Consider the following 27463-nt stretch of genomic DNA (forward strand, 5'->3'; position numbering starts at 1 on the left):
AGGAGAGTTGTTTATCCACACTCCTCACAGCCCTGCTCGTGTTCAGGGCTTTGGTTCAGGCACCGTGGCCCAGCACCAGAAGGGGTTGGGCTGCATATGCCCATTTCCTCCCGAAATTACTGCTTTTCCAGCCTAATTGGGCTCTCCTGCTCCTCCGCCATTCAGTCTCTGTGCTCAGGTGTCTTTATTACCTCTCTGTACCTCCCATTGCCACTCTCCCTCTTTTGAAGCCAAGCTTGTGCCTCCCTGGCGTTCATGGCGTTCTTCCCTTGTTCCTTTTGATGGTGGATGTTAAACAACTATCTTCCTGGTTGTTTGGGATCGTGTCCTCTACTCCCTGCCTGCTGTTTCAAAAACCTGTTCTGCCTGCTCCTCCTGGCTTTCTGGTCTGTGGGATGGAGGTGTCTTGGCTCCTCTGAGGTGATCCTTTCCTGAGTGTGGAGTGGGAAATGGATTGTTGGGATGCTGTGGAGTTGGATCTGTGCTGTGACCCGTCTCTCTCATGCTGACCTTGAATGTTTTCCACAGCACACGATGCTCTGCAGGTGCTGTAAATTCCTTCTGCTCAACCATTTCGTTCCAGCAAGCTGCTTATCAGGCACTCTTTTGAAAACTGTGTTCATATTTCATACACACAATTATTCAGCAGCTATAAAAGGGGAAAATTCCTATTTATAGCACAAGGACCAGCATCAAATAGGACACTGAATTCTCACTGATAGAGGAAGTGACCTGTTCTCTAATGCAGCAATATTTCTGCTGAAAAGAAACAGCATCTTGGATGGGGGGAGGGATGAAAGCCCTGGGCCATCTCTTTCCATTAAAAATGTGCTGCAGACCTAAAAATGCATCTGCCCTTCTGCCTTCCCAACGAAACCTTCGGCGATGGGAATTGCAGGGGAACCTTTCACTGTGGGTTTGTGGTTGGTGGTAATGAGCCCACCGACTCCTGACAGTCTGGTTTGGAGCTGGTCTTAAGTTTCTAATTGCTACCTGATCTCTGACCTTGACCTGGGAGCGAGGAGGAGTCACTGCAGAGATTTCTGCTGCGGGCAGTAGCTCAGATCCAGGTCTGGGGGGAGTTGGTGCCATCACGGTGCACTTGGCACAGCCCTGAACCAGCGAGCACATGGGGCTGAGGAACAAAGAACCGGCTGGGAGCAGTGAAGGGAGGGGGTGGAAAGGTGGGAAGAGCTCAGGGGGCACCGGTGGAACTGTGGATAAGGTGAGAGCCTGTTTGCTCTGAGCCTGCTTCCCGTGACTGCCCCTGCTCCCCCTTCCCTTCCAGGCATATTGGGCCAAGGCCATCACTGGCCATTCCCTGCTGCCCCCCTGCCCTTCCCTCGGTCTCTTTAGGAAGAGCTGCAGTGGGTGATACCAAGCGAGGCCCTGGGAGGTGGAGGACCGGAGGATGGGATTCCCCTCCTGTCGCTGTGGCAACCGCTGGGCAGGGAAAGCAGCAGTGGGATGCGATGGGTGCGCTGGGGAGGCTGCGGGGGCCGGGCTGCGCTGACATCACGCAGGGAGGTGGTGCAGAGGGAAGGGGAGTGGGAAAGGGAGAGCGGGGAGACTGCGGAGGGGAGAGCGCTGCACCGGGAGTGGGCTCCGGGGACAGGTAAGAGATGCTCCGGGGCAGCGGGGCAGGGTGGGCTCTGCGAGCGGCTGCAGGACCAGCGCCTGCCTCGGCAGCGCTCTGGGGGATGTGCTGCGGGATGGCTCCTGGGAAGCAGGAACGTTACACAATGCCCGGACAGCCTGGCACAGCAGGGCTTGGCTCTCGGACAGCCAGACCAGGTCAGAGCCTGGCTGGCTGGTGCAGGAACTGGTGCAAATGCTTCCCCCTCAGGATACCAGCGTGTGTCACTGGCACTGTGCTGGGAAGAGCCAGGAGTACCTGAGCCTTCAGAACAGGCTGAAGGGACGGGGGAGCAGCCCTGGTCCCTCTCTAGGAAAGGGGAGCAGAGTTCTCCCTAGGGATTAGAGCACAAGTCACTGATGAAATGAATCAGAAGTTTGGAGGCCTTATCCCCTGAGCTACATCTATCTTAGAGGAGGCTGTAAGTGGAGCTGGAGCGCTGGGACCGATCCCAGAAGCGCGGTTGGGGTGGGAATCCCAAAGTGCACATCTCCAGCAGCCTCAGCACTTACCCTGCCTGTGCAGCAAGCAGGAGCTCTGGGGAAGGCAGCCAGGGGCATGGCCATTGCCAGGAGCTCTCTGGATGTGGGTCCTGGGCATCTGCAGACCTGGAAGGCGAAATAACGAAGTCCTTGAGACCTCTCTGGATGTCGTGTTGCCTTTTAGCACGGCGGTTGCATAACGGGATCCGATCTGCTGGCGGAGGGAGCAAGGGTGACGGTCACCTCTGTGCCCTGCAGCAGCCCAGCAGTGCCAACCCCCCCTCCCCGGGGGGGAATTTCATCTTTCTTCCTAATCCAAGAGTTCCTTAATGCTCGAAAAAGCTGGTGGGCTCACCAGCTCCGCTTCCACGCGATGTAGGGACTCCACGCCTACATGCAGCTTTAGCAAACTAGAAAGTGAGTTTGTTAGCACCCACTCATCCGTGCCAACCTGATTTGGGCCTGTTAGGATCCTCGGTGCATCTGACTGAGGAAAGTATGTTTGGGGTCAAAAGCCCAGTGTTGGTAACCCCTGTTGGTGTCAGAAACCGGTACTGGGGTGGAGATGGAAGAGGCACAAAGAAAAAACCCTGTTTGAAATCCACAGGGAGAGGCCACTGCTCCTGTCCCAACCACTTTGTTGAAATAACACATTTCTGGAGTCATTTGAAGGGCTGGGGGGCAGCAGTGGGGACATGGAGAAATGCAGCCAGGAGTGCTGGAGAGCACAGTTGCAGTAACGAGCACAAACAGGCTCTAATTAGGGAAGCAATTGCTGCGCGATGCACAATCCTTGCCCGCGAAGGCACCGGCGCTGGGTCTGTCAAGGGAGCGCTTGGGAGCGGCTCAGGTGGCCACGGTGCTGCTTGTGGTGTGGAAACTGCAAACAGCACCAGCCTGTGCTGCTCTGTGGGGCTTCTGCGGGAGCCAGGGGTCGGAGCCCCACGCGTGGAGGGTGCCAGGCAGTGCTGTCACCCCCGGGGCGGCGTGGCCAGCTGTGCCCTGTGCCTCTGGCGTGGGCAGGCAGGGAGGAGAGGGCTCATGAGCAGCTCTGTGCCAGCCCTCAGCACCACGCAGGGCAGCTGTGCTGGGAAGGAGCCAGCCTGGGATAGGCCCCGGCATTCCGAGCGGGACCTCACCGGAGCCAGGCTCCCAGGGCCAGGTTGGGGAGGGTGCAGGGAGGAGTCGGCGCTGCTGCTCTGCAGTTTCAGTCCCTGAGGTTGTGGTTCTGCACGGCTGGCAGCGGGACTGCTTTCAAAGTCGTGTTTCAACTTGATTTTTTTTTTTTTTTTCCCAAGGTTATTCAAAATTTAGTGGGGGAATGGCACCAGAACCTCCTACTAGCAGGAGGGCCAAGTCAACCCTCCCAGTCCTTGACTTTCTCCGTGGCTCAGCTGGCTCTCCTTGCTTTCCCCCACACTTGCCTACACTGCAAAAGGGATGATCATGTGAATATTACATAGTCTGGCATCTGCACATCAGCTGCAGCAGCTGAGGCTCTGACATGCTCCCAGTGCCTTCATGTGACCCCCTTTCACAGCCATGCTCTTACCTGTGCATTCGGTGCCTATCACAGGCTGCCACTGCCAGACACACAACAATAATGAAATACAATAAATGGGAACTTGTGCTCCCTTCTGGGAAAAGAGCTGGGGAGCTCTGAGCCTCTGCAGAGACCTGGAGCGCCAGGAGGAGCTGCCCTTGTGCTGGTGTCCAGAGAAGGCCCTGGGAGCTGAGCCAGGTCCTGTGAGACATTTTAATCCTTCCTAGTCCATAGTCCATCTTGGCCACGACTCCTCTGCAGTGAACATTTTGCCCTTCCCGTGGCTGGGGCATTCACAGGCGCCTACCTTGTGTTTGTTTTCACTCCTTATCTGGTACCACTGGGAGCAGGCAGGGCAGCAGCTGAGTCAAGGAGAGTGGGAACACACATTCCCACTCTGCCTGGGCTGCCCTGGAGTCCCCTCGATCCTCTCCCTAAACCCAGGCTGAAATTTCTCTCCGCTGAGGTAGCTGTTTGTTCAGTAGCTGAGGTTACTTGAGTAATCAATAGTTCTCTGGTTCCCAACAGAAATATTATCCCCTTGGCCAAATCAGCTTTCCCAATCAGCTCTTCTATCTTTGCTATAAACCTGCTCCTGGCTCCCAGCTCTGGGAGGATTTTGGTGCATTCCTGACCTACCTGCACAGAGCCCCACTCCTTTTCCTTCCTCCTGCCAGCGTCACTTTCTCTCTCTGAGGTTAAGCACATGGAGAAATTGCTGGATTTATTGGACTCTCCAGTCTCAGCCCTTCTCTTGGCTCTGCTCCAACAGCTCCTTCTCTGTGCTTGTTTCTCTAAGGAGGGAGGTGAGGAGAGTCAATGGGATCCTCGTGGCCAAGGGCATTGCTGACACAACTCCCAGTCCATGGGCTCCAAGAGAACTTGGCTCAGCCGGTGCCAGACGAAGGAAAACTGTTCCCATCACGCAGCAGGAGCTGTATCCCAGAGAACAGGGCTGGAAGACGAGGTGCCCATAGAAAAGGCTCCATGGCTGCACATAAATTTTCCTTGCAAACAGGCAAAGGCACCGACTCCCTGGAGCTGGATTTCCAGTGGTTCCATCCCAGCAGCCAAAGGCTGGGCTGTGGCTCTGGGCTCCAGTTTCCTGTGACTGAAGGAGGCCACGGGGTTTGTTCTGCTGCTGTGGCAGTGGAAACAGCCTTGCTGTGCATTGTGAGCATCTCTGCACATCTCTGTTCTTTCCAAACCAGAAAAGGTCACCGAGACCCAAGAGAAACCCACTTCCCTCCTTCACTGAACTCCTTCTGCCTCACACATGCTTTTGTTGCCATCCCTCGCTTGCCAAAGGCAGGAACAAACACTGGGGTTTGGCAGAGCTCAAAGCCTTGGCGTGTCTGATGGGAAAGAGGCATTCTTGGTCCTCAGCCCAGGGACAGGGCTCTGCTCCACGTCCACTGCCAGCTTTTCCAGCTGCAGTTTTGCTGCTCATCCCATCCCAGAGCACTGGTTTGGGGATAGGCAGCACCCCTGGGTGCTGGGCTGTGAATCCTGCAGGGGATCCATGGAAAATGGGCAGGAATAGCTGGGGCAGCACCCAGAGCTACGTGAACCCCAGCGCGTTGCTGCAGCTGAGCTGCACGTACAGGGGGACGCGCAGGAGTCAGCGCTGCCCTGAGAGGCTTTTCCCCAAGAATTGATGATGCCAAGGGAACTGGGAAAGGCAGAGGGAGGCCATGTAAAGCCAGGCTGCCCCTGCTTTGGTTAAATAGGGCTGGTTTTGCTGACAGTTCCCCCTGAGAGACTGCAGGGCTGAGCTGGGGAGGGATCGTGGAACTCAGAGGCAGCTGGAAGGCTCTTGGCAGCTCCTGCTGTTTCAGTGTCAGGCACTGGATTTTCCTGGTGCTTGGGGGAACTGGGATGGCAGCCTGGATCAGAGATGGCCAGGCTGGGCAGATGAGAGGCGGTCATAGCCTCTGCCTCCCTGTTGGAAGGATGCTCTGGAGCAGCAGCAGGGCCTGATTTCAGAGAAGCGTTTGAGGTCTCAGTGCACACTGATCGCCCCAGAAACCTCCTACTCAATTTTCTGCTGTGCACAGCCCAGCCTCAGGCAGCACAGGGGGTAATTTGCTCAAACACTGGCTAAGGCAACCCACATATGACAAGCCTCAGAGAGGGAAGAGCGTTTCTCATGGTGGTGAAGAGGTGAGGGAGAGGAGGGAGGGAGAAGAGGAATTTTCTGGCTGTAGTAAAGGTGGGCCCTGCTTGAAGAGAAGTCAGAGAGATTGTGGTCATGGCATCAGGCTGGGGGAAGGAAAGAGTGGGTCATCAGCAAACCCCAGCAGAACAAAACCCATTTGCTTTTCCATGATGGCCTGGGAATGAAGGACACACCAAACTACAGCTCCCCTCTCCTTTTGCCCCCCTTGTTCAGCCGCAGAGAGAGCAGAGCACGAGGGGAGCAACCCTGGACTGAATCAGCAGCCAAGGGTCGGGCTGGGGAAAGATCTCAGCTGAGACAAGGGAACCCTGATCAAGCACATGCTCAAAATTTCCCACCTGGTTAGTGCTGGCTCAGCCCTCTGGAAAATGACACACGTTTTCCTTGCTGCGGGGCCAGAGGGCTGTGCCGGGAGCTCTCTGCTCTCCCGTCCCGGCTGCAGATGAGAGGTGCTGCTGGCAGGGTCCACAATCACTCCTCTTTCCCCTTTTGACAGCTGTTGCTGGTTAGGAAAATGGGAATGTTCCCCAGCGAGTTCTCGGCAGGAACTGCCCTTTCCAGGGCTGACCACATGGGCTCTTTCTTCCCCTTCCCAAGCTCCTGACAGCACTCACAGATTTGGGCACGTTCTAGTCTTGGCAAAGCACTGCCCTTCCCTGCTTCTTCTTCCTCACATGACACAGGAGAGGCTGTGGCCTGTGAAGGGGGAATGTTTGTTCTTGGACTGGGATCAATATAATTCTTGAGTCTGTTCTCTTCCCAAAGCACAAAGACAGAAAGAAGAAGCGCTGGGACCAGTCCTGCTGTTGGGGTTTACACCCCGAACTGCCAGTCTGTTCCTAGCACTTTGCCACTGGGCAAAGCTTGGCAGAGGCAGGAAGGAGACAGCAGGGCTTGTTGCTCCTGGAAGCTGCGGGTACAGAGCTTGACAGAGGGATCAGGTCTCTCTGTAGGTTGTGAGACTGTGCAGGAGTAACCACTGATTTCAGCTGCAGCAGGGTAGGAAACCCCACGGTTCAGAGCTTAAGCCACTTTCTCAGAGGAAGAAGCAAGACTAGCAGGAAAAGGGAATGACTCCAGCCAGCATCTGGCTAGTCAGAGGGCACTGATGGCACAGGAGCAGGGGCATTTGGGCCACATCCTACCCAGCAACTTGAGAGTTCCTCAGAAAGCCCAGATGCTGCAACTGAGCTAACTCAGAAAGAAATGGTCTGGCTAAGGCCAAGGTCAGTCTGAATAATCCCTTCCACTCTCTCTTCCTCTTTTGTGCAGTGAGACAGGAAGCTGAAAATTCCCCGGCTGATTTTGGGAGTCTGGCAGAGGTCAGTGAGCAGTGACCATCCTGGTTCTGGGTAACAGATGAGTGTGTTGTTACCCAGTCCCTGTGCTCAGCTCCCTCCCTGATTCCTTACAGCAAACAACAGAATTTCCTGGCTCCTTGTTTCAGAATTCAAGGGAAAATTCTGCCACCCGTGCCGAGTTAAATTAAAAGCTGGTAAATTCAGGAGGCTTTTTGCAGCGAGGCACTAACCTTTGGAATTGCCTCAAGACTTGGTTAAGTCAAATAGTGATAACTGGCTTGGAAAAATCCTGATGGTTTTATGACCTTTCACAATGTCTGTACTTCTGTACCCAGGCAAGGGTCACCAGGCTGCTCCAAGACGTGACCAGATCCCCTCAGAGGGCTAAAGAAAGAATTCTCCTCCTCTCTTTCCCTGTCCTGGTGTGATTGCCATTGCTCAGTTCTGTAACCCACAGGAGCAGTGTGGCTGGAGTGCTGAGCTCACCCCACAGCCTGTTCCCACGAACCCCACTTTGGTATGAGAACAATCCCTGTGTCACGGCACTCCTGCAGGTGCCGAGGTTGTCGTGTTGTGGAAACTTTGCCTCTGAGACAAAGAGAAGGGTTGTTCCTCAGGGAGAAAAGCACCACATGTGTGTCCCCAGGAGGAGACAGCAGGGCCCCTGCTCTCACAGGTGATCCTGAAGAGACCTGAGCAATTCAGGTGTCTCCATGGCAAGTGAGGGAGTGTGGATATGTCTTCCCCCCCCCCGCCAAAGTGAGCAGCCCCTTTCACTTTTATTTTGCTTTCTGTGTCCCCAGCCCCAGGGCTTTGAAATTTGGGTGGTGGCTCTGAGAGGGGGTTATTTCACAGTGCCCTCCCCGTGGCCATTGCTGAAGGGGCTTCAGGTAAGGTGAGACCCTGCTGAGGGCAGTCGTGCTCTTGTCCTTGGAAGTTCTGCTGAGACCTTTCCCTTCCCAGGTGCTGACTGGTGCTTTGTGGGATTGAAGCTCAAACCTCCTCTGAGGCCAAGCAGCCACAGGGACAGGCTTCAGCCACCACCTGCCCACGACAGCAGGTCCCACTGGTGCTCAGTTCACTGGAGCTTTCTCCCACCAGCAGGTCACTGTGGGCAGTGGATTATACCCTGGCAACAGGGACACTGCAACATGCAAGCCCCGAAACTGCAGAGCCTGCTCCGCTACACAGCAAAATAGGTCGTGCATCAGCAAATGAAAAAGGACAGATGGTGTCTGCTAATACAGCTTAGTTTATGGCCTGCAGGATTAACTCACTAGTTGTCATGTCTGCAGAAAATAGGAAATGGGTGGGTCGGCTGGAGGAAACGTGTGGTGTGCCCAGCCCTACCTGTGCTGCGGGATGCACCAGCTGGAAAGGATGTCAGAGATCCTGTGAGGTTTTGAGATGCTGCTGAAGGGCTGCCAGTGTCTTTTGGGGGGTCTGGGCGCTTGAGCTAGTGCCTTGTATCTAGTCTTTCCCATCCAGCTCAGATTCCCACACTCCCACTGCAAAGGTCAGCGCTGTAGGGAGAGATGCTGAGCTGAGCAGGGATCTCCAGCAGAGACAGGAACACTGTGGTCTATGCTCCAGCAGCTCTGGAGAAGCCCACAGCTTCCTGTCCTCTGCCAGCTGCAGGACAGCCTCCAGTCCAGCCTTTTGAACTCCCAAACACCCACGTGTCTGCAGGAGTAAGTGAGAAAGCTGAGGCAGAAGCCTCAGGTCTTTTCAATGCCTTCTCTGTGACACACTGTTCTCCTTTCCTGGAAACCAGGCCAGTGCCTCACTCTGTTCTCCTTGCAGAGCTCTGGCTTCTGCATCTGCCTTCTGAAGGGCAGAACAAACTCTCCCTTAGCCCTCCATGAATGGTTGGTCCTCCTGAAGATTTCACCTCGATTCTTGCTGCCTCTGCTGTGGCCAGGTTTGCTCGTGTCCTGCAAGATGCTGAGCACCCCGAAAAACAGCTGCCATCAGGGAGGTACTCCAGAGCCAGCGCTGGATTCCTGCCCTGCCCTGCCATCTCCTCTTGCTGGTGGCACCTGGCTCTCCCCTGTGTGCTTGGCCACCACCACCCATCACAGTGGGCCCAGGACAGGCAGGTGCCTTCTGCTGTCACAGGTGTTTGCCACCACCACCTTCTCCCACAGCCAGCCACCACAGGCACTGGGGTTTCCTCCAGTGACTAATTTGCCTGTGTTTATGCCAACACCAAACACATAATTGTCTGTTTAGCAGCTCTGGTGAGGAGGGAGTCTGGCTGTTCCCTGGTACCGTAAGGAACAGACCGGCCCTTTTCTCATGGCAGCACCCTACTGTGCTAAACCTTCTCAGTTATAAATCCCCCATCATTAAGGGTAGCAGGTCACTGGTAAGAGTGACTGGAGAGTGGGGATCGTTGTCACTGCCATCCCCAAAGCCGTGAGTGCGCAGGTGTACAAAGAACTCGGAACAGCCTGTGCTTTCATTACAAAAGGAAATGCTTCTTTTGTAGAGGGAAAAAGCATGTCAGATTACTATTATAAGTAATTGCTTAATGCTTCCTACACCTTTACGTCACTGCTGAAGTAGACAGTAGTTATGTGAGTCCCTAATTGGGGTCTCTTCTCAGTGCATGTGTGTCACTGCTGGGGTCAGGCCCATGACCATCCCGGCTGCTGGAGCCCCGCAGGAGACAGGATGGGGAGCTATGTGGGCATGAGAGCCTCCACGTTCTTCCCCCTCAACATCTCCCCACCTCCCACCTCTTTTATCAGCTGCTGACAAGCCTTGCCATGTGTGTAGGCGGCTCCCAAGCTTACAAGATGATTCCCCGCTCCCCCCTCCACGGGAGCGCTCAGGTTTTCGAGGAGGGGGAGCGCAGCGCTCCTCCGTCTGCGGGCCCGTTCTGCGAGGGACGGTGCTCTCGGAGAGCTCCATGTGGTAACTCCCTCCCAGGATTTCACATGACAGCATCTTCCCCAGAAAGTCACAGCAGGGAGTGGAAGATTGCTGCGTGTGTGGGTGTTAGGAGGGAGCGGAGTGGGATGGGGAGATGGAGGGGAGGGGAGGTGTAACCACAGACTAAACCAGAGCGAATCCTCTTGGAAGAGCCTTGCATTTCTGATCCCAAGGCTCCCATCTCCTGCCTTTTCCCCTTCATTTAAAAGCATGTCAGTCCTTGTCATGTCCAAGCAGAATCATCTCTTCCTTCCCTGAACACATCTCAGGGGACCACGAGAAGCAAACAGAACACGGACTAAGCAGATAGACCCAGCAATGTGCGCACTGGGAGAGCCCTCCCCAGCCGCTGGTGTCTTCCCTGGAGAGACATGAGGGCCGTTAATGACATCTCCATCTGACAAACGATCCCAGTGCATGTCATTACAACACAGTGCTTCCCTGGGGGGCCTGGCAGAAAATGACCCCAATGAGCTTCACTCGGTGCATCCACAGCTGCTCCCCGTGAAGGCACAGTGTCCCTCGCCACACAGCTCAAGGCTTTCGGGGTTAAGCTTTGCTGAATCCCTTGGACACAGCAGAGCTGGGACCCCAAAAATAGGAGTGAGGAGGGCCACAGGCTTCTGGCACGACTCTTCAGGGCAGGAAGCTGGGAGGAGACCCTGCACTGCCCCTCTGAGAGGTTTTAAAATACCTCTGTGCTACTTGGATCTGTCTGTCCCTGTCACCTTCCTGTAAATGCTGTGAGTAGAGCACCTCTCAGGTGTCACAGCACGTACCTGGCTGTGCCTTGTGGTGGGTTCTCAGCAGAGAGACCCTTGAAACTGCCACCTGCATTTTGGCACCGGGGAATCCTGATGTGCCTGGATCCCTTTAACAACCCTGCTTGTCCCACCCCAGCAGGGCCAAAGGTCTCAGCCTGCCCAGGGAAACCAGAGCTGAGTCACTCCCGAGTGCCCCTGTCCGAAAACAAGGAAGAATTCCTGCTGTAAAGCTGTTCCCCTCCTTCCCTCATTTCTTCGTGTCTGTGGCTATTTCAGACAGCAGCGACACGAGCTGGATTTTCCCTAAACTCTATCTGCTTTACAACACAGCCTGTGCCCTGTGAGTAACCCCCCCATCCCCATCTGTGAAATGTGGAAGAAACCCCGAGGAGACCCACAGAATTCTAGAGAAAACAGTCTGTGCCAGTGAGGGTTTCACACCTCTCTGCCTGAATGACCCCGAGGTTTCAGGCAGACTGAATCTTTGTCTGCCCTGAAATAGCTGTTTCAACATCCCTCTGTGTCCTGCAGGCCAGGGATGAGAACAACAGGGATTTACCATACCTGTGATAGCTGGGTAATCAGGAACGGCAGGGGGGTGGGCAAAGGGGATGTGGTAGGAGCTGGAGTTTCTATTTTATCAGGTGCCTCCTGCCAGTGTCCCACCACAGCAATATTCCCGGCCAGGTACACCCCCAGTTCCTACATGCAAATACTCCCAGTCTGAGTTTCACAATCCCTTCCCGGCAGGCACCCTCTGCTTTCACTCTCTGAATTACCGAGGGGAATTTTCATTACATCACCAGAGACTCTTCCTCCTCGACAGCGGCAGAGCTGTCACTGCTTTGCAGGAGGGTTTTGGGGTGTGGGTGGCCACAATATTTCTCTGGAAAGGGGCCCTGTGCCTCCCAAAATCAGGTTCAGCCCAGCTCAGCCTCCCCCAGTGGCTCCATCCAGGCTGGGAACAGCACTGGGCGGTGTGGGGTGGCTCCAACCAGTGCCTGGACAAAGCCTTCTTCTCCCTGGAAGCCTTCCTGGGAGATATGGCATTTTCAGGCAGCTTTAAAAGTGGCCTGTGCCAAATCCTGCCCTGATTTAAGCAGCAGGGTCGGAAGTCAGCAGTCTTCCAGCTTTCTGCCAGCATAAGCAGAAGCAAATTTGCCTATTGGAGCTGGGATTTGTGGAATGATTCGCTGCAGCATTTGAATTCCCCTCTTCCTATATTTTTTTTTTCTTTTGTTTGTTTTCAGTTTATCTTTTCAGATATCCCTGACTTAAACAGTCAGACTGGTGGCTGTTTCCTTGCAGCCCCGGGGAGGGGCTGATCTGATCTCACTGCCAATCAGCCTCTTTCCTCTCCTCCCTAGCAGCTTTTTTTCCCTGCCCTCTCCTTCCCGGCTTCCCAACCCTAGTTCTTGGCTGGGTTGTTCGAGTTTTTCCCCCCTCAGTTTGAATCAAAACAAACTACCGGGTTCAAACTGCTAGTCAGGAACTTGCTGAGCAGGAGCCTCTGCTGCTGGCAAGTGCTATCAAAGCTCTCCACGGAGAAACACCTCGGCCATGGAGAGATTATTTTGAAGTAGCTGGTATGTCTGGACCACGGCGGGGTCCGGGCAGTTGGAATTCTGTGTCTCTGAGCTCCATAAAAGCACTGAATTCCCTCAAACCTATAAAGACTGGCAAGAGGTCTGAGCAGCTTGGGAGCAAGGGAAGAGATGGCTCTGAAGTCACTTGGATTTACCCTGGCCTCCCCCAGCCCTGCTTGTATCATGATTTTCCTCATATAAGGCAATGAAGAGTCATTTCTGCCCCATCAGCACGTTGCAAAGCCAATGCTTTTCCCAGGAACTCCAGATGGTTTTGCTCTCTGTCTCTCTGTGTCTGCACTACTGGTAATTCAGGCCTGTCTCACATTAGCTTTTGAGCTGAAACCTTCCCACAATTAGTTACAGTCTGTGCTCTGGCGCTGCAGAGGACGCAGGGCTGAGCTGGCAGAGCGCTGTCTGGGAGATCCGTCCCACACACGAGTCTTGTTCAGGTTTCTCTATTTCAGTCAAGAGTGTGATTTTTCTAGTGAAATCATCAAAGCGAGACAGTCTCTGCTACAGATGGGCAGTGACAGCCCTTTAAAGACGCCTCATACCTGGCTTGCCTCAGACAGGAGCGGTTAATTTCAATGTAATCTTGTTTTACACCAATATAACATCTCTCCTCTCTTCCTCTGGCCCTCCTTTCCCAACAGTGAAATGGGGAGAGGGTCCTTTCCCTCTGGGAGCTCCGCATCACAAGTGTCAGGGAGATGCTAAAGCATCTTCATGCCTGCCCATGACCTGCCAGGCACCAGAGCTGAGCAACTCACTGCTGAGGGACAATGTGCTCCACAGACAGCCTTGTAGCATCCCAGATTCTCTTGGAGCAGAGCTGTTTAGCTCCCTTGCCAAATTACCTTGCTAATTAACAGGGTTCTTGATCCCAGGCAGGAATTTACCACTTTTGAGGCCAATCCTAAGTGTGGTCCAAAACTTCCAGCTGGTCCAAAGCCATGTGTGCTGTGGCAGGAATGCCAGAACACAGCAGATGAGCTGGGGAATGTCACCTCCAGGGAAGGACTTGGGTGCAGCAGACATCTTGGGATAAGCAGTAAAGTGAGGGTGTATGGCAGGCACAGAATTAATGTGGAAAAGCAAAGGGAAAAGCACAATTGCTGAAGGGTATTTAGGTGAGGAGGAAGCTTCATTTGTGCTCTTATGCCTTCACTCACCCATCAGACAGGGAAGTGTCAACATTATCCCTGCTGTGCAGACAGACACAGGGTCTTTGCCTACAGCAATCAGGCAGCACGAGAACTGAAATCCAGGTGCTCCCAACTGTCATGCTGGGTTCGGTTCCTTGTTCCCATCCCAGAGGCACCAACAAGGGCTCTCGGCAGCCAGGAGGGATCCTGGTAATAACAATGCAAACAGGCTTTCCTGAGAGAAATTATTTCAGGAACAGCGATAGCTGGGAGAGACAGTGATGGAGCCACACTTGTCACATGAATAACCACAGCCTGTCCAGTCAGAGCTGACAGTTTAAGGGAAGGCAGCCCCTTCTGTGCTGATTTAACAGGCTCCTCGTACACACAGCAGATCTTTCTGCTTCGCCTCCTCTGCATAATAAGCAGTGTCCTTCCCGTTAGCTTCTGTGCCTTTGGATGGGAGATGAGGCTGGCAGACCCCTGTGGGCACGGGGGAACCCTGGAAGGAAACGGAGGCTTTTAACTTTCTGCATGACTGCAGTAGGAATGTGGGTTGTAGTTTCAGTGCCTCTGAACCCGGCACTCCTCGGGGAGGAGTTCCCTGGGTGAGTAAATCTCCACATGATCTTCGCAAAGGTTATAAAGGAGGGACTCACAGCGAGGGACAAGGTGCTCCAGTGGGGCAAGTGCATTTAGAGGGGGCTCCTGAGGTTATAGACCTCCCACCTCCAACAAAACCCACGTTAAAAAGCAAACTGCCCCAGGGGTTTTGAACAGAAACCTTTCTTTCTGCACAACCCAGCCAGAAGAATCCCCCCATTCCAGGCCCTAGATGAGACCAGAAGCCTGGAATGGCCACCCTGGCGTGGGCAGAGATGCTCTGGGCAAGCGCTGCAGCCATGGCAGGGCTAAGGGAGGGATGTTGAGGGGAGATGGGGAGCTGAAAGGAGAGTCATAGGATCATAGAATATCCTGAGTTGGAAGGGACCCATCAGGGTCATCGAGTCCAACTCCTGGCCCTACACAGGGCACCCCAAGAATCCCACCATGTGCCTGAGAGGGTTGTTCTAATGGAGATGGGACACTGAGGGAACCAACCGGTGAGGGTGTTGCGACATGTGGAATACACGTTTTCTTTTCACATGTTGTTTGATGCTTGATATTTGTGAACTTTCAAGTGTGAAGGGAGTCGGGGACTGAGAGGAGGTGGCTATTGAGAAGGAGCTGGGGCGCCGAGGGGAGCCTGATGGCAGTGCTGAGGGGAGACGGGGAGCTGAAGGGAGCCCGGAGCACTGAGGGGAGGTGGGGAACTGAAGGGAGATGGGGTTTTGAGGGGAGCTGAGGGGAACTGGGTTGCCGAGGGAAGTCGGGCGCTGAGGGGAGCAGTGGCACTGAGGGGAGATGGGGGGCCTTGGGAGCGCTGAGGGGAGCCGAGAAGCAGAGCGGGCTCTCAGCCTCAGAGCCGCCCATGGCACCGCAGCGGCGGGACGGGCACAGGGACCGGCACCGCCACCAACCCTCCGGCGGTGCCCGGGGGCGCTGCCCACAACCGAAATGGCGGCGGCGGCCGCGCCCGGCGCGGGGCGGGACAAGGCGGGGCGGGGCCGGGCCGCGCTCACCCGGCCCCGGCGCCGCTCTCGTTACAGCGCGGCCGAGGCAGCGCCCGGCGGGACGCGCCGCTCCGAGCTCCGGGACCGACCGGCTGCCGCCACCCCGGACGCCGCCGAGTGACCACCGCCGCCACCGCCACCATGGGCTCCGAGCGGGACTCCGAGTCGCCGCGCTCCTCCTCCATCCACTCGGCCGCCGCCAAGTGCCCCAAGCCCGGCCGCCGCCGCCGCCTCTCCTTCCAGAGCGTCTTCTCCGCCGCCGCCGCCTCCGCCGCGGGCGGCCGCCGCCGCGCCAAGGCCGAGCCGCCCCCGCCCGCCCCGCCGCCGGCTCCCACCGCCCCGCCGGCCCCGCCGCCGCCGCCGCCACCGCCGCCGCCCCCCGAGGAGGCGCCGGTGGTCCCGGAGGGCGAGGAGGAGCTGGAGTGCCCGCTGTGCCTGGTGCGGCAGCCGGCGGAGAACGCCCCGCGCCTGCTGTCGTGCCCGCACCGGTCGTGCGGGGCCTGCCTGCGGCAGTACCTGCGCATCGAGATCACCGAGTCCCGCGTCAACATCTGCTGCCCCGAGTGCAGCGAGCGCCTCAACCCCGCCGACATCCGCCGCCTCCTGCACGACTCCCCGCACCTCGTCGCCAAGTACGAGGAGTTCATGCTGCGCCGGTGCCTCGCCGCCGACCCCGACTGCCGCTGGTGCCCGGCCCCCGACTGCGGGTGAGTGCGGGGTGCTGCCCCTCCGCGCTGGGACAGCCTGGGGAGGAGGGACCTGCGGTGCCCGGAGGATGCTGCCCCGTCCCTCTGCCCTGGGACAGCCTGGGGAGGAGGGACCTGCGGTGCCCGGAGGATGCTGCCCCTTCCATCCTGGGACAGACTGGGGAGGGGGAAACCCACTGTGCCCGTAGGGTGCTGCCCCATCCATCTATACTGGGACGCCTTGGGGAAAGGAGGCACCCCGTCCTGGAGGGGTGCTGCCTTTCCCCAGCAGGTCGTGGGGATGGCATTCCAGATGGGATGGCCCTGGGACCTGCTGTCCTGCCTGTCCCGACCCGGGTCCCAGGACAGCAAAGGAAGGGGCGACTCAGCCCCAATGGGGTGTTGCTGCCCGTACACACTTCTGTTCTACTGAGTCCCACGAAGAGCCCTCACCGCAGACATTCTTTGCTTGTCAGCAGTCTGTTCAGGACAGCTGATGGGCCTTGGGTACCAAAATGACACTCCATCTATCCCTGTTACCTCCCCAGGGCAACCAGCATTTGACCTTGGGGATTGTGGAAATGCAGGCAGATCGGGCACGAGTGACAGGGTTTGAAGGGGTTTTTAGCTGAGCCATCGTTTCCCTAATTTAACAGAAGCCTTTTTCTTCTGCACAAATGGGAAGCGTGGAGTTTCCCAGCTGCATGTTTCGCTGTGAGCCATGGGCACAGTGCATGGGGACACGCTGCAGCCTTCACGGTGGGGAAGAAGGAACTGTAAACAGTCACTATTTCCCAGTGAGGACGTTGAATACATGGCAGAGAGGAGTGATGTTGACTCACTATCCGTTGCCTAAGTGAGGAAGTGTCTGTCTGTCCAGAAGTCAGCCCAGCCAACTGTGATGACTGTGTAGTTATGAGCGTGTTGCTTTCATTTTCTCTTCCCGTTTCCTTCCAACGAACTCTTGTTGGTTTCTGTTTGAGCGTAAGCCAAAGCTGCCTGGAAAAGGGCTTTGTTTGGGAAACTTAAGAGAAGTGCTGTGAAGTTTAGCTAGAATTCAGCCTGGATGGCAATTCTGAGTCGCAAGGACATGAAAGGAAAGTCTGACCTAGTAGTCAGAATGGAAAAGGTGGTGGGAGGGTTGTGAAGATTTAATCAAAGCGTTGTAATAGGCATCCTATGCAAATCAGTGAACCTGGCTCAGGTTACCCATTTCACGGCCTCTGAGCATCCTGTATGAGGGCTTGTTCCTTCAGAGGGTGAAATTAAAAGCAAACAACAGCTTTGCTCCTTTCTGGAGCCAAATCGAGTGTGAGATCTTGATATTTCACGAGCACTGGGGATAAGATCAGGGAGATAAGAGCAGGTTGTGCTGCCACAGAGGGAATGCCCCTGCTGGTAACCAGCTAGAGAAAATCCGGTTCCTGCTCGCCGAATCTCAGCTCCTTGACTGCTGTGATATTATCTGTGCTCAGGATAAGGTGTACAAACAGCCGACGTCACCCAGGCTGGCTGGTTGGAAGGAGCCAGCACAGCCCGGAGGGCGTTGCCTCTGTCACAGCAACCCAGCCGTTGCTCTGAGGGGTTTTGGGCAAACTGGGTGTCACACACGCGGCTCTTTCTGTGAGCAAAAGCCTCCTCCCTGGTTAGTCAGTGAGCAGGATGAGCCAGGTGACACGCACGGCATCCTCCTCCCAGCTGCCCAGAGCATCAAGAAGCGACCCTTGGGCTGTCGGGAGACCAGGCAGCCTCGTGGACCAGCGCTGCTGGTGTGTCTGTAGCGCTCCGAACAAAGGCTGTTGGAATCAGCCCTCCGGCGGGGAGAAGAATTAATCACCCTATTCATTCTTCCCAGCAGAGCTTGTGTGGCTGTGCTTATGTAAAATCAGGGTATGAATTATTTACAGCGGGCTTTCCTCCTCTGGAGTAGTGCTGGAGTACGGGAGGGGTAGGGCTGGGGGCACGGCCGTGGCTGGCACTGGGTGTCACCCCTGCCATGGTGGTGGCATCAGGGGGGCTGTGGGGCGATGGCAGACACGACCCTGGGCGTGTGGCACGCGGAGTCCAGCGCCTTCCTCGCATGCCACAGTCTTTCCTTTAAATTTCTCTGTAAATGAAAGAGCCTGGCTGTGCTGCGGGGAAGGGGAGGAGGAGGAGGAGGACCAACACAACACCGGTGCGTGTTGCCATGGAAACGGCGGTCAATTGATGCGCCATCAATCGCAAAACAAATCATTTTCCTATGTTTGCAGCTTCGGGTTTTTTTTTTTCCCCTTGCCACAGTCAGGTGGTATCGCTGTGCTTGTCACAATGCACCCCTCCCAAAAGCTTGGGAGAATAACAGGACCTTTGGAGAAACGGATCTGTGTAGGCTGAGCTCTGTGAATGAGCAGGAGGAGGGAGGGAGGGAGGGAGGCAACTCGTGGCCATCCAAGGAGTGGGCTGGAAGCAGAGCTGTGTGATTCCTGGGGTCTCAGGGAGACACTGTGGGGGGAAAACTCAGTTTGCCTTCTCATCTGCTGGGATTGAGCCTGGAAAGGGCTGTTTAAGTCAGGGGTGTGTCAGAGGTCAGGGGAAGAGGGGAATGCACTGGCCATCCAGTGCCATGACTGTTTCCAGGCACAGCCCTTCCAAACCCACTTTCTAGTTGACCTTGACGTGGAGATGTGTTATTTCTTTCCCCAACAGACAGTCGTGTAGCTTCTCTCCCCGCAGCTGTGGGCTCCTTCACGATATTTGTCATTTCAGCTCTAGCAATAAAATATAAATGATGATGATTTTAATTTCTCCAGTGTTTAAAAAAACCCAGCGTTTTGAGTGAGGAGTTAATTTGGAGTATGGGGTTGCTTAATATATTACACTGAGCTTTCCTAACCTAGTTATGGTTTGCAATAGCAGTGTCACAACACAGCTGGGTAGAAGAAGCTTTTCCTCCTTGTTTTGCCAAGGTCTTTGGCTGCAGGATAGCGGCAGGGTGAGGATGTTTAGTGGGATACTCCTTAGACAAGATGCATAGGGGTTGAGCTTGTCCCTCCCAAATCCCATCTGTATCATAGGATCATCATACAGAATGGTTTTGGGTTGGAAGGGACCCTAAAGATCATCTTATCCCACCCCCTGGCACGGGCAGGGACACCTTCTGCTAAAGCCCAGGTTGCTCCAAGCCCTGGGCACGTCCAGGGATGAGGCTTTGCCGTCCCTCCAGCGCTGGGCTGAGGTGCAGGTGTGTTGCTGCACACGTAGGCCCTGCAGTCGTGCCTCCTGGCCCCGAGATGTTGTTTCTTTGGCGACTCTGTCGTAGCCTGGCAGGATGAAGTTGCTCGAACTCCCACGGGATGTGAATCATTGTGGTATGACACATTCAGCGGTTCTCACGCTGCTGCCTCTGAGAAGAGGCAATACAAACTCGAGCTACACGAGCTCCAAATATAAAGCCTTAAATAGGAGTTATTCTCTCTGACCACTAACGAAAATACTGAGGACGAGCAACAAAAATACCCTTTTGCCACACGGGTGTCGCAGAGCTGGGAGGGCACTTCTGGAATTGCTCGTGTCAGCCCCTGCCAATGGAAACAGCCTCATCCTCAGGGACTGTGTTAGTCAGATTTCTCTTGCAGTGCTTGGTGATGCTGCTTAGACTTTTGTGTACACAGGGTGTTTCTTCCTGGAAGTGTCGCTGGTTGAACCAGAAGTGAGCTGGTTGAACCTGGCCTCTCTGCCTTGCACTCTCAGTTTTACTCACATTTTGGGTTGTTCCAGAGGCAGGGTGTTGTTTTTCAGCACTCTCTGGAAAAGGAAATTCTGTGGGGATCAACAGGAGCTTGCTTCTTGACATTAGCTACATGTGGAATCCCCTGTTATATCCCACTTGTTTAGAATCATTCAGTTAATAGAAGTGCCCAGGACAACCTCAGCTTTCCTAGACTCCTCCAGACCATCCAGCATCCACCCATATACCTGTCCTAAGGAACTGGGGCATGTGTGTGTGCCTGGAAAGAGCAGCCTGAGCCTGTCCTAGGAGCCTGAGTTGGCAGAAGCAGCAAGCAGTTAACTGGGCACACCGTGCATAGATCTGGTCTGTGTGAATTGCCAGTGAGAACTGCCAGCAGTTACAGAGGAGAGAACTCAGTATCACAGGCTGGCTGTGTGAAAGGTCTCTGCCCCGAGTAACCCAATTAGCACTGCTTAATTTCAGGCCCTGCAGTGCAAGCCAGCAGGGCTGGAGGGAGCAGGAATGTGTCTGGCGTGGAGGCTGCTGTACCAGTGATCAGAAATGAGGTGGGACAGGTGGGGTGGGCTGACTGGGGGCTCTGGGTGACGTCTTGGCAGCAGCTCTCGAAGCAGCTGCTCTGAGCAGAGCAGCTCAGGCAGCCCCAGCCCGGGCACCCTGCATTAAAGGATCACTGGGCTCTGGCTTGATAACTTTGTCTTTTCCTAATTCCCCCGGCGTGTTCCCCCTGCAGTTACGCGGTCATTGCCTACGGCTGTGCCAGCTGCCCCAAGCTGACCTGCGAGAGGGACGGCTGCCAGACGGAGTTCTGCTACCACTGCAAGCAGATATGGCACCCCAACCAAACCTGCGACATGGCCCGCCAGCAGCGGGCACAGACCCTGCGGGTACGGACCAAGCACACGTCGGGCCTCAGCTACGGACAGGAATCCGGGCCGGGTATGGATTCACGTGTTTTCCGTAGAGTATCCTGAGCTGGGAGGGACCCACTGAGGTCACTGAAGTCCGGCTGCTGGCCCTGCACAGGACAGCCCCAAGAATCACACCGTGACTTTTTTTGGTTGCTCGGTGCTGCAGCTCTGTGTGTGAAGCCGAGGAAGAGGCACCTCTGTGTAAATCCCCCTCCCCTCAAAGCGTTGGGTGTCAGTGCCCTGCGTGGCACAGCTGAGGGCCTACAGCTGCCACTGTGAGAGCAGCTGTGAAACTCAGAGCCATTTCCCCTTCCCCCTGTGTGTTAGAACATGTCTGGGCTCCTCCAAGAGCACTGAACAGATCAGTAGGTGATGATGTGCTCTGGGTCCTTCTGTGTGACAGCAGCTCCCCTCATCCGCCCCAGCTCTGCTTGTGGCTCTTTTGATCTTGGATGTTCTCGCTTTTTGCTGATCTAAACCCCGAACAAATAGTCACTTTTTAGCCTTGCAGCTTCAAATTTGCCTGCTGTGGTCATGAAGAGCAGCGTTCATGCCCAGCTGAGTGTGGGGAGCCTTGCTCTGTGCACTGTTAGGTGTTAGTAATGTCAGGTACCAAAAAAATGCTGACCCACAGACTCCTACACTGCCTGGTAGGAGCTGCTGTGTCTGCTGAGTTTGTGTTCCTTAAAAATAACTGTATTGACCCTGGAAGTGGGCAGTGAGGCCATTTTGTAAAGCCCTGCCCTACCCCCAAACTAAACACCCTGGTTTTCCTTCTGTGTCAGGAGTTTAAATGTTCATTCACTTAGCATGGAGCTGTTGTGGGTGGTTCAGAGGTGCCTTAGTGGTATGTTGAGGTTCAACATGCCCCAGTTAGAGAGCCCTGATAATGGACAGCAGAGACACTGCCACAGTCTCTGGTACAAACCAGCCAGCAAAAAGAAACACAACCAGTTTCTGAGGGTTTTTTCACCCTGTTAAAGAAATCCCTGCCAGGAAGGGCACTTAGCCACGGAAAGGGAGGTTTTTGAGACAGTGGTTTTTCCTCACCCTGTTCTGCTGGATCCAGTGTGGTGATTAATAAGGTGTGAGCTGGTCTCAGCAGCTGGATTTCATCTTGCTGAGCCTCGCAGGGGCCAGCAAAGCCCCGAACCACAGCACAGCCATTGCATAACCACGGTCAGATGATGCCTGAATTAAGGAAGAGATGAAAGACCCTTATCCCACCCTGGCAACAGCAAACTGGGGCCTGGGCAGCCTCTGCTGCAGACCCCAGTCCCCTTTTGGCTGCCCTAGAAGGCTGGGTTTGGTGTTTTTCCAATGCCTGTTCTCCCAGTTGTTCTGTTGTTCTTGGCCCGTGAATCACCTCGGTGGAGCAATTCGGTCACGGCTCGTTCTTATGCTGTTGCCTTGGCTAGCACAGGGCAGGTATGACTTGTTCCCAGCACTTAAGCACGTCCTGGAATACATTCAGTTCAAGGTTAGGGTAAGTTTTTAAAGTGGCTGTGGTTCCCAGTCCCTGCTGCCCGGGCTCTGGTGGGGTAGGTAACACCATCAGCGTTATCATCTCGCTCCGAGGATGAACTAAAGACACGACGCCCCCACTTCACCCACGGTCAGCAAAGGTGTTCTGCAGGCACAGAAGAAAAACCAGGGGGTTTCCCCCTCGTGGATTCCTCCTGCTCACAGCAGAGGTTCCAACTCCATCCCCTGCTTCCCTCCCGCAGCCGACGACATCAAGCCGTGCCCGCGCTGCAGCGCCTACATCATCAAGATGAACGACGGCAGCTGCAACCACATGACGTGCGCCGTGTGTGGCTGCGAGTTCTGCTGGCTCTGCATGAAGGAGATCTCGGACCTGCATTACCTCAGGTGAGGAGGAGTGGGTGGTTTTTGGGCACAGCCACGTGCGCTGCCTCCGCGGCCGTTCCGAGGGGTTTGCTGCACGTGCTGGGCTTTCACCCCCCCCCGCCTCTTCAGTCGGTCTTTTCAGTCTCTAATTTTCTTCTTTCTGACCCAAAGAGCATTTGTTCCCATGCTTTGCAGTGTGAGGATGCTCTTCAAAGCCAAAAAAAAAACCAAAGCTCCTGATACTATTTTTTTGAGAGCTCTTGGTCTGCTGGATATTAAACGTAGTCCAAGTAATGTGATTGATAATTAATCTTGATGGGGGGGGAAAAGAAGAGAGAAACCTGTTTTGTGTTGTCCACCTGCTTCCTGAGTTTTGGGGTTTATTTATGTGTAAGTCGAACTTGGGGTTCTCTGGAACATTTAGGAGTTGCTGGAGTGTTAATGTCAGGTTTTTTCCCTTCCCACAAAGCCCCTCTGGCTGTACATTCTGGGGCAAAAAGCCGTGGAGCCGCAAAAAGAAGATTCTCTGGCAGCTGGGCACGCTGATCGGGGCCCCTGTGGGCATTTCCCTCATTGCTGGCATTGCCATTCCTGCCATGGTCATTGGCATCCCCGTGTACGTGGGGAGGAAGGTAAGTGTGGGGAGCAGAAGGGTTGGGGGGGGGCGTTCCCTGGGCTCGAGGCATCCGACCAGAAATTTAGAGCTGATATGAAGGGTGGATCTTGCCATAGAAACCAAAATTCAGTTGTCTCTTCTAGAGCCTGTCTTATCTCCTGGGCTTTGTGTGGGCAGAGGGAGGGTGGTGGCTGATAAGCCCTCATAGCCCTTCAGGCTCATGTCCTCCCAAATGCACTTTGCAGTGCTCTTGTGCCTCTGCTTTTAACCCAGAGGCACCCCAGGATAAACCTGGTCCCTTTTGAGCCCATCCTGTGATGTTGGGCCCTGTGGGACAGTGGTTGGACCCCGAGCATCACACCTTGCTTAAATCACTCGTGTTTTGGTGCTGACCTGCTGCCTCAAACTGTGTGATGCTGCTGTGTGTCTGTGCTGATAAAGAGATGCTGAGAGGGGAGAAATGGCACGTCAGCACTGTGCTCGTAACTGCTGCTTTTTCTTGAGCACAGACCCTCCTGCTGGGTCTGATCTGTGAGGAGAAGAGGTTCTTTAAGGGCTCACACAGCTGACAAGGCTGTAAAAATCAGACACTGATGTCCCCTGGGTGTTTGCTCGTGGCCAGGCTGTCCTCACCTGGTGCTTCTCCTTCCGTCAGATCCACAGCAGGTATGAGGGGAAGAAAACCTCTAAGCACAAGAGGAACTTGGCCATCACTGGAGGGGTCACTCTGTCTGTCATTGCCTCCCCAGTCATCGCTGCTGTCAGTGTTGGTAAGTGGGCTCAGTCCCTGCCCCTTCTGGTGGGCCAGTAGCCACTGAGACAAGTGGGTAGCCCAGCCCTGTGCAATGGGGGTGGCCAAAGGCAGTTTGCAGAGTGCTGCTGGGGGTGGTTTTGGGCACAACCACAGGCCCATCCTGGTGTCCCTTGACACACAGAGCTCTCCCTCACTCAGGGACTGGTTTGGTGGCCACTGTCTCGTGGGTTCAGTGCTCTTGGGGTTCCCCCATTCTGCACAAACAAAGGGCTCCTTCTCTGCCTGTCTGCGAAACTGGGAACTAGAACCTTTTAAAAGCAGCATAAACACAACTGAGGGAGTCCCTACCCCAAAAACCCTTTCAGTCTGCCTGAGCACAGCTCGGCCTTGAGCTCCTCTTAACCCAGCACGTGCTCCCCTCCAGGTATTGGGGTGCCCATCATGCTGGCCTACGTCTACGGCGTCGTGCCCATCTCGCTGTGCCGGGGCGGTGGCTGTGGGGTCAGCACAGCCAATGGGAAGGGGGTGAAAATCGAGTTTGATGAAGATGATGGACCCATCACAGGTAACGTGGTGACCTGGGGAAGGGGCTGTTACACCCCTTTGCAATGAAATGCTCAGGGGCCGTGACGTTTCCCAAACCTGAGCATCTGTTTTCACCTGGGCCTGGCTAGAAGCGGGTGTTTGCTTCAGTCTTGCCCTGACCAGGTGTGTCACGGGAGGCTGCCTGGGATGAGGCATCACTTCCCTTGCTGATTCCCGCCCCTGTGCTCTCCTCCCCTGCAGTGGCTGATGCCTGGCGAGCCCTGAAGAACCCCAGCATCGGTGAGAGCAGCATCGAGGGGCTGACCAGCGTCCTGAGCACCAGTGGCAGCCCCACGGACGGGCTCAGCGTCATGCAGGGCAACTACAGCGAGACAGCCAGCTTTGCTGCCCTCTCTGGGGGCACCCTGAGCGGGGGAGTCCTCTCAGGGAGCAAGGGGAAGTACAGCAGGTAACGTTGGATTGCTGGGAAAAACACAGGGGGTGCCAAGGGGCGGTGTTGGTTGAACAGGTTTATTTTGGGGGAGCTCTCCAGGACTGGGAGTGGTCCTGCTTTGACCTAGTTGTGTCCTAGCACTTCTGCATCTTGGTCTGTCATAGAGTAACCGGTCCCAGCAGATCACCCAGGGTGATCAGGGACCCAGGGTTGTGGACTCCCCATCCCTGGGAAGTGTTCAAGGCCAGGCTGGACAGGGCTTGGAGCAACCTGGTCTAGTGGAAGGTGTCCCTGCTCATGGCAGGGGGTTGGAACTAGATAACCTTTAAGGTCCCTTCCATCCCAAAGCATTCCATGATTCTGTGATCAGGCTGCTTCTGGACCCAGTGCTGGGCTGGTTCTGGCAAGGAGGACAGAAGATGAGTTCCTGTGCCTACTGAGCCCCCCTAAAATTGCAGAGCTGCTGCTTTGGAATAGTGCAGAGATACCTGCGTGACCTGCTTAGAGCTATTCCAGTCCCCTCATCCCAGCCTGGAGGCTTTGCTGCTCCCTGTTCTCCAGTGGCCTGCAGCAAACGGTGCCACTGCCCTCCAAGTCAGGAGGTTACAGCGCAGTTTTCCTCCCAGCTTGCCTGTGAGTCAGTGGGGTGGGTAATTAGAGACACGTGTTGACATGGCAGCCGGGACGCAATCACGGCTCTCCCTGCGCCAGATCCGTGGAAATCGGTTCTTCCTCGGGAGCTGTGTGAGTCACTGGATGTAAACACCACTTTACCTCCGTCATGGAAAACAGAATGGATTTGCCTAAATGGAGCCAAAAATGAGAGACTGTACGAGAGGAACCGTTGGGGTTAAGCTCTGTCATGCTGAGGCACACGGGGCCTCTCGCTTTCCCCTGAAGAGCAGTGACTGATTGGTGCTCCTCAGGGATATCTAAAGCATTTCTAAGGAATCCTCCTCTTTTCCTGCAGGCTGGAAGTTCAGGCAGATGTCCAGAAGGAGATTTTCCCCAAAGACTCGGTCAGTTTGGGGGCGATCAGTGACAACGCCAGCACTCGAGCCATGGCTGGCTCCATCATCAGCTCCTACAACCCCCAGGACAGGTAGGAGGACACGGAATGGTGAGAAGAGCATTGGTAGTGGGTGTCCTGGAAAAAATCTGTGCTCTGTGAGCGCTGCTGTGGGCAGTGGGATGACTGTAGTTGCACCAGGCTGCTCCTCTGCCGCTGGCAAGCGGATCAGTCCTTTTGCTGGCACAGGAGGAGGGCTGGGGACGGTTTGGGAGCAGCCTCCATGTGTGGTGTGGAGCCTGAGGAGGGGATCTGCAGCCCAGCACCCTCAAGGTCTGTTCTGGCAGCTCGTGGGGGACTCTGGAGCTTTCCCAGCTCAGATCTTGGCTGCTGTTGGGAGAACTCGAGAGCAGCGAGTGTTGTTGTTCCTCGCATGCCAAGGGGCGATGAGCAGCATCTTGCTTGTGTTTGGGAAGTGTGATCCTCCCAGTTCAGCGGTGCAGTGCCCAGTGGTGCCCAGTTGAACCCAGTAACCGTTCCCAGTAATGCAAGGGCTCCCTTGTTTCTGCAGGGAGTGCAATAACATGGAGATCCAGGTGGACATCGAAGCCAAACCCAGTCACTACCAGCTGGCCAGCGGCAGCAGCACAGAGGACTCCCTGCATGTCCACACCCAAATGGCAGAGAATGAGGAAGAGGAGGAGGAGGAGGAGGAGGAGGAAGAGGATGGTGAGCAGGAGCAGACGTGCAAACACCAAAGCTGTGAGCAAAAGGACTGCATTGCCAGCCAGACCTGGGACATCACCCTGGCCCAGCCTGAGAGCATACGGAGCGACCTGGAGAGCTCCTGACAGCCAGTCGGACGACGTGCCGGACATTACCTCGGACGAGTGCGACTCCCCCCACTCTCAGACTGCAGCAGGCTGCCCACAGACCCCCAAAGCTAGAGGTGCCGAGAGCCCAAGTGCCCACCTGAGCCACTGTGCCCAAGCCGAGGGCTGCCGGCTGGATGAAATGGTCCAACTGGAGTGCATCGAGGCCAGAGTGTGACGTGCCCTCCTGCTGGCAGCACACCCGCTGCCACTGCGTCTCTTGGGCTGGGCTTGTGTCCCTGTTGGCTCCTCTTTGCCATCCTCCAGCTGGTTCCCCAGCCTCGCCTCGGGAAGTTGCTGTTTCTTACGTGACATAAAAAGGAAAGGAAAGGACAAACAAACAAACAAACAAACAAAAAAAGAAATCCCCTGCCGTCTTTTTGTTTTAATTTATTGGTTCAAAGTCTGTGAGGTGTGTAAGAGTGTAAATATGTACGTGTGTCTGTATGTCTGCAACCATCCTAAGGGACTCTTGGAATAAAGACTCTGGTTGTCATTCGACTTGCATCCATCTCGTCCTTTCCAAAGCTACAGGGAAATCCTCCAGCTGCCTCTGCCCTTGGCTCAGGTGTTTGTGAACGTTGTTCCCAAAGGCTTGGGAAGAGGAGAAGTCTCTCTTCTCCATCTCCATGTGCAGCAGGGCTGGGTACAGGTTAAAGGAGGGGAAGGATGGGGACTAAAGCCAAATTCCCAGCACAGCTGGGTGCATGGGAGCTGAGGAGGCTGAGAGTGGTGACTCAGGTGGGATATTGGGGATCATGTTTTTGTCCCTCTGCCTGGACCAGGCCCTTCCCCAGACCACTCCCAGGAACCAGGGTTATCCCTGTAATTAAGCTGTTGGTGCCCCTTGTGTCTGCAACAAGCTT

General features: G+C 55.2%; 1 protein-coding gene across 1 annotated transcript; it reads left to right on the top strand.

The window, feature by feature from the left end:
- The first annotated feature begins 1563 nt into the window (after positions 1 to 1563).
- RNF19B (ring finger protein 19B) lies at positions 1564 to 26927 on the top strand. The gene is given in 11 exon segments (XM_050326420.1): positions 1564 to 1615; positions 15226 to 15896; positions 20339 to 20544; positions 22244 to 22388; positions 22837 to 22999; positions 23639 to 23753; positions 24162 to 24302; positions 24524 to 24731; positions 25687 to 25818; positions 26297 to 26573; positions 26575 to 26927. Coding segments are annotated over 10 exon segments (2154 nt in total). The 5' UTR covers positions 1564 to 1615; positions 15226 to 15330; the 3' UTR covers positions 26776 to 26927.
- The last annotated feature ends 536 nt before the right edge of the window (positions 26928 to 27463 follow it).

Source organism: Myiozetetes cayanensis, unplaced genomic scaffold (genome assembly GCF_022539395.1).
Source record: "Myiozetetes cayanensis isolate MyiCay16 unplaced genomic scaffold, myiCay2020 scf31, whole genome shotgun sequence".
Classification (NCBI taxonomy): domain Eukaryota; kingdom Metazoa; phylum Chordata; class Aves; order Passeriformes; family Tyrannidae; genus Myiozetetes; species Myiozetetes cayanensis.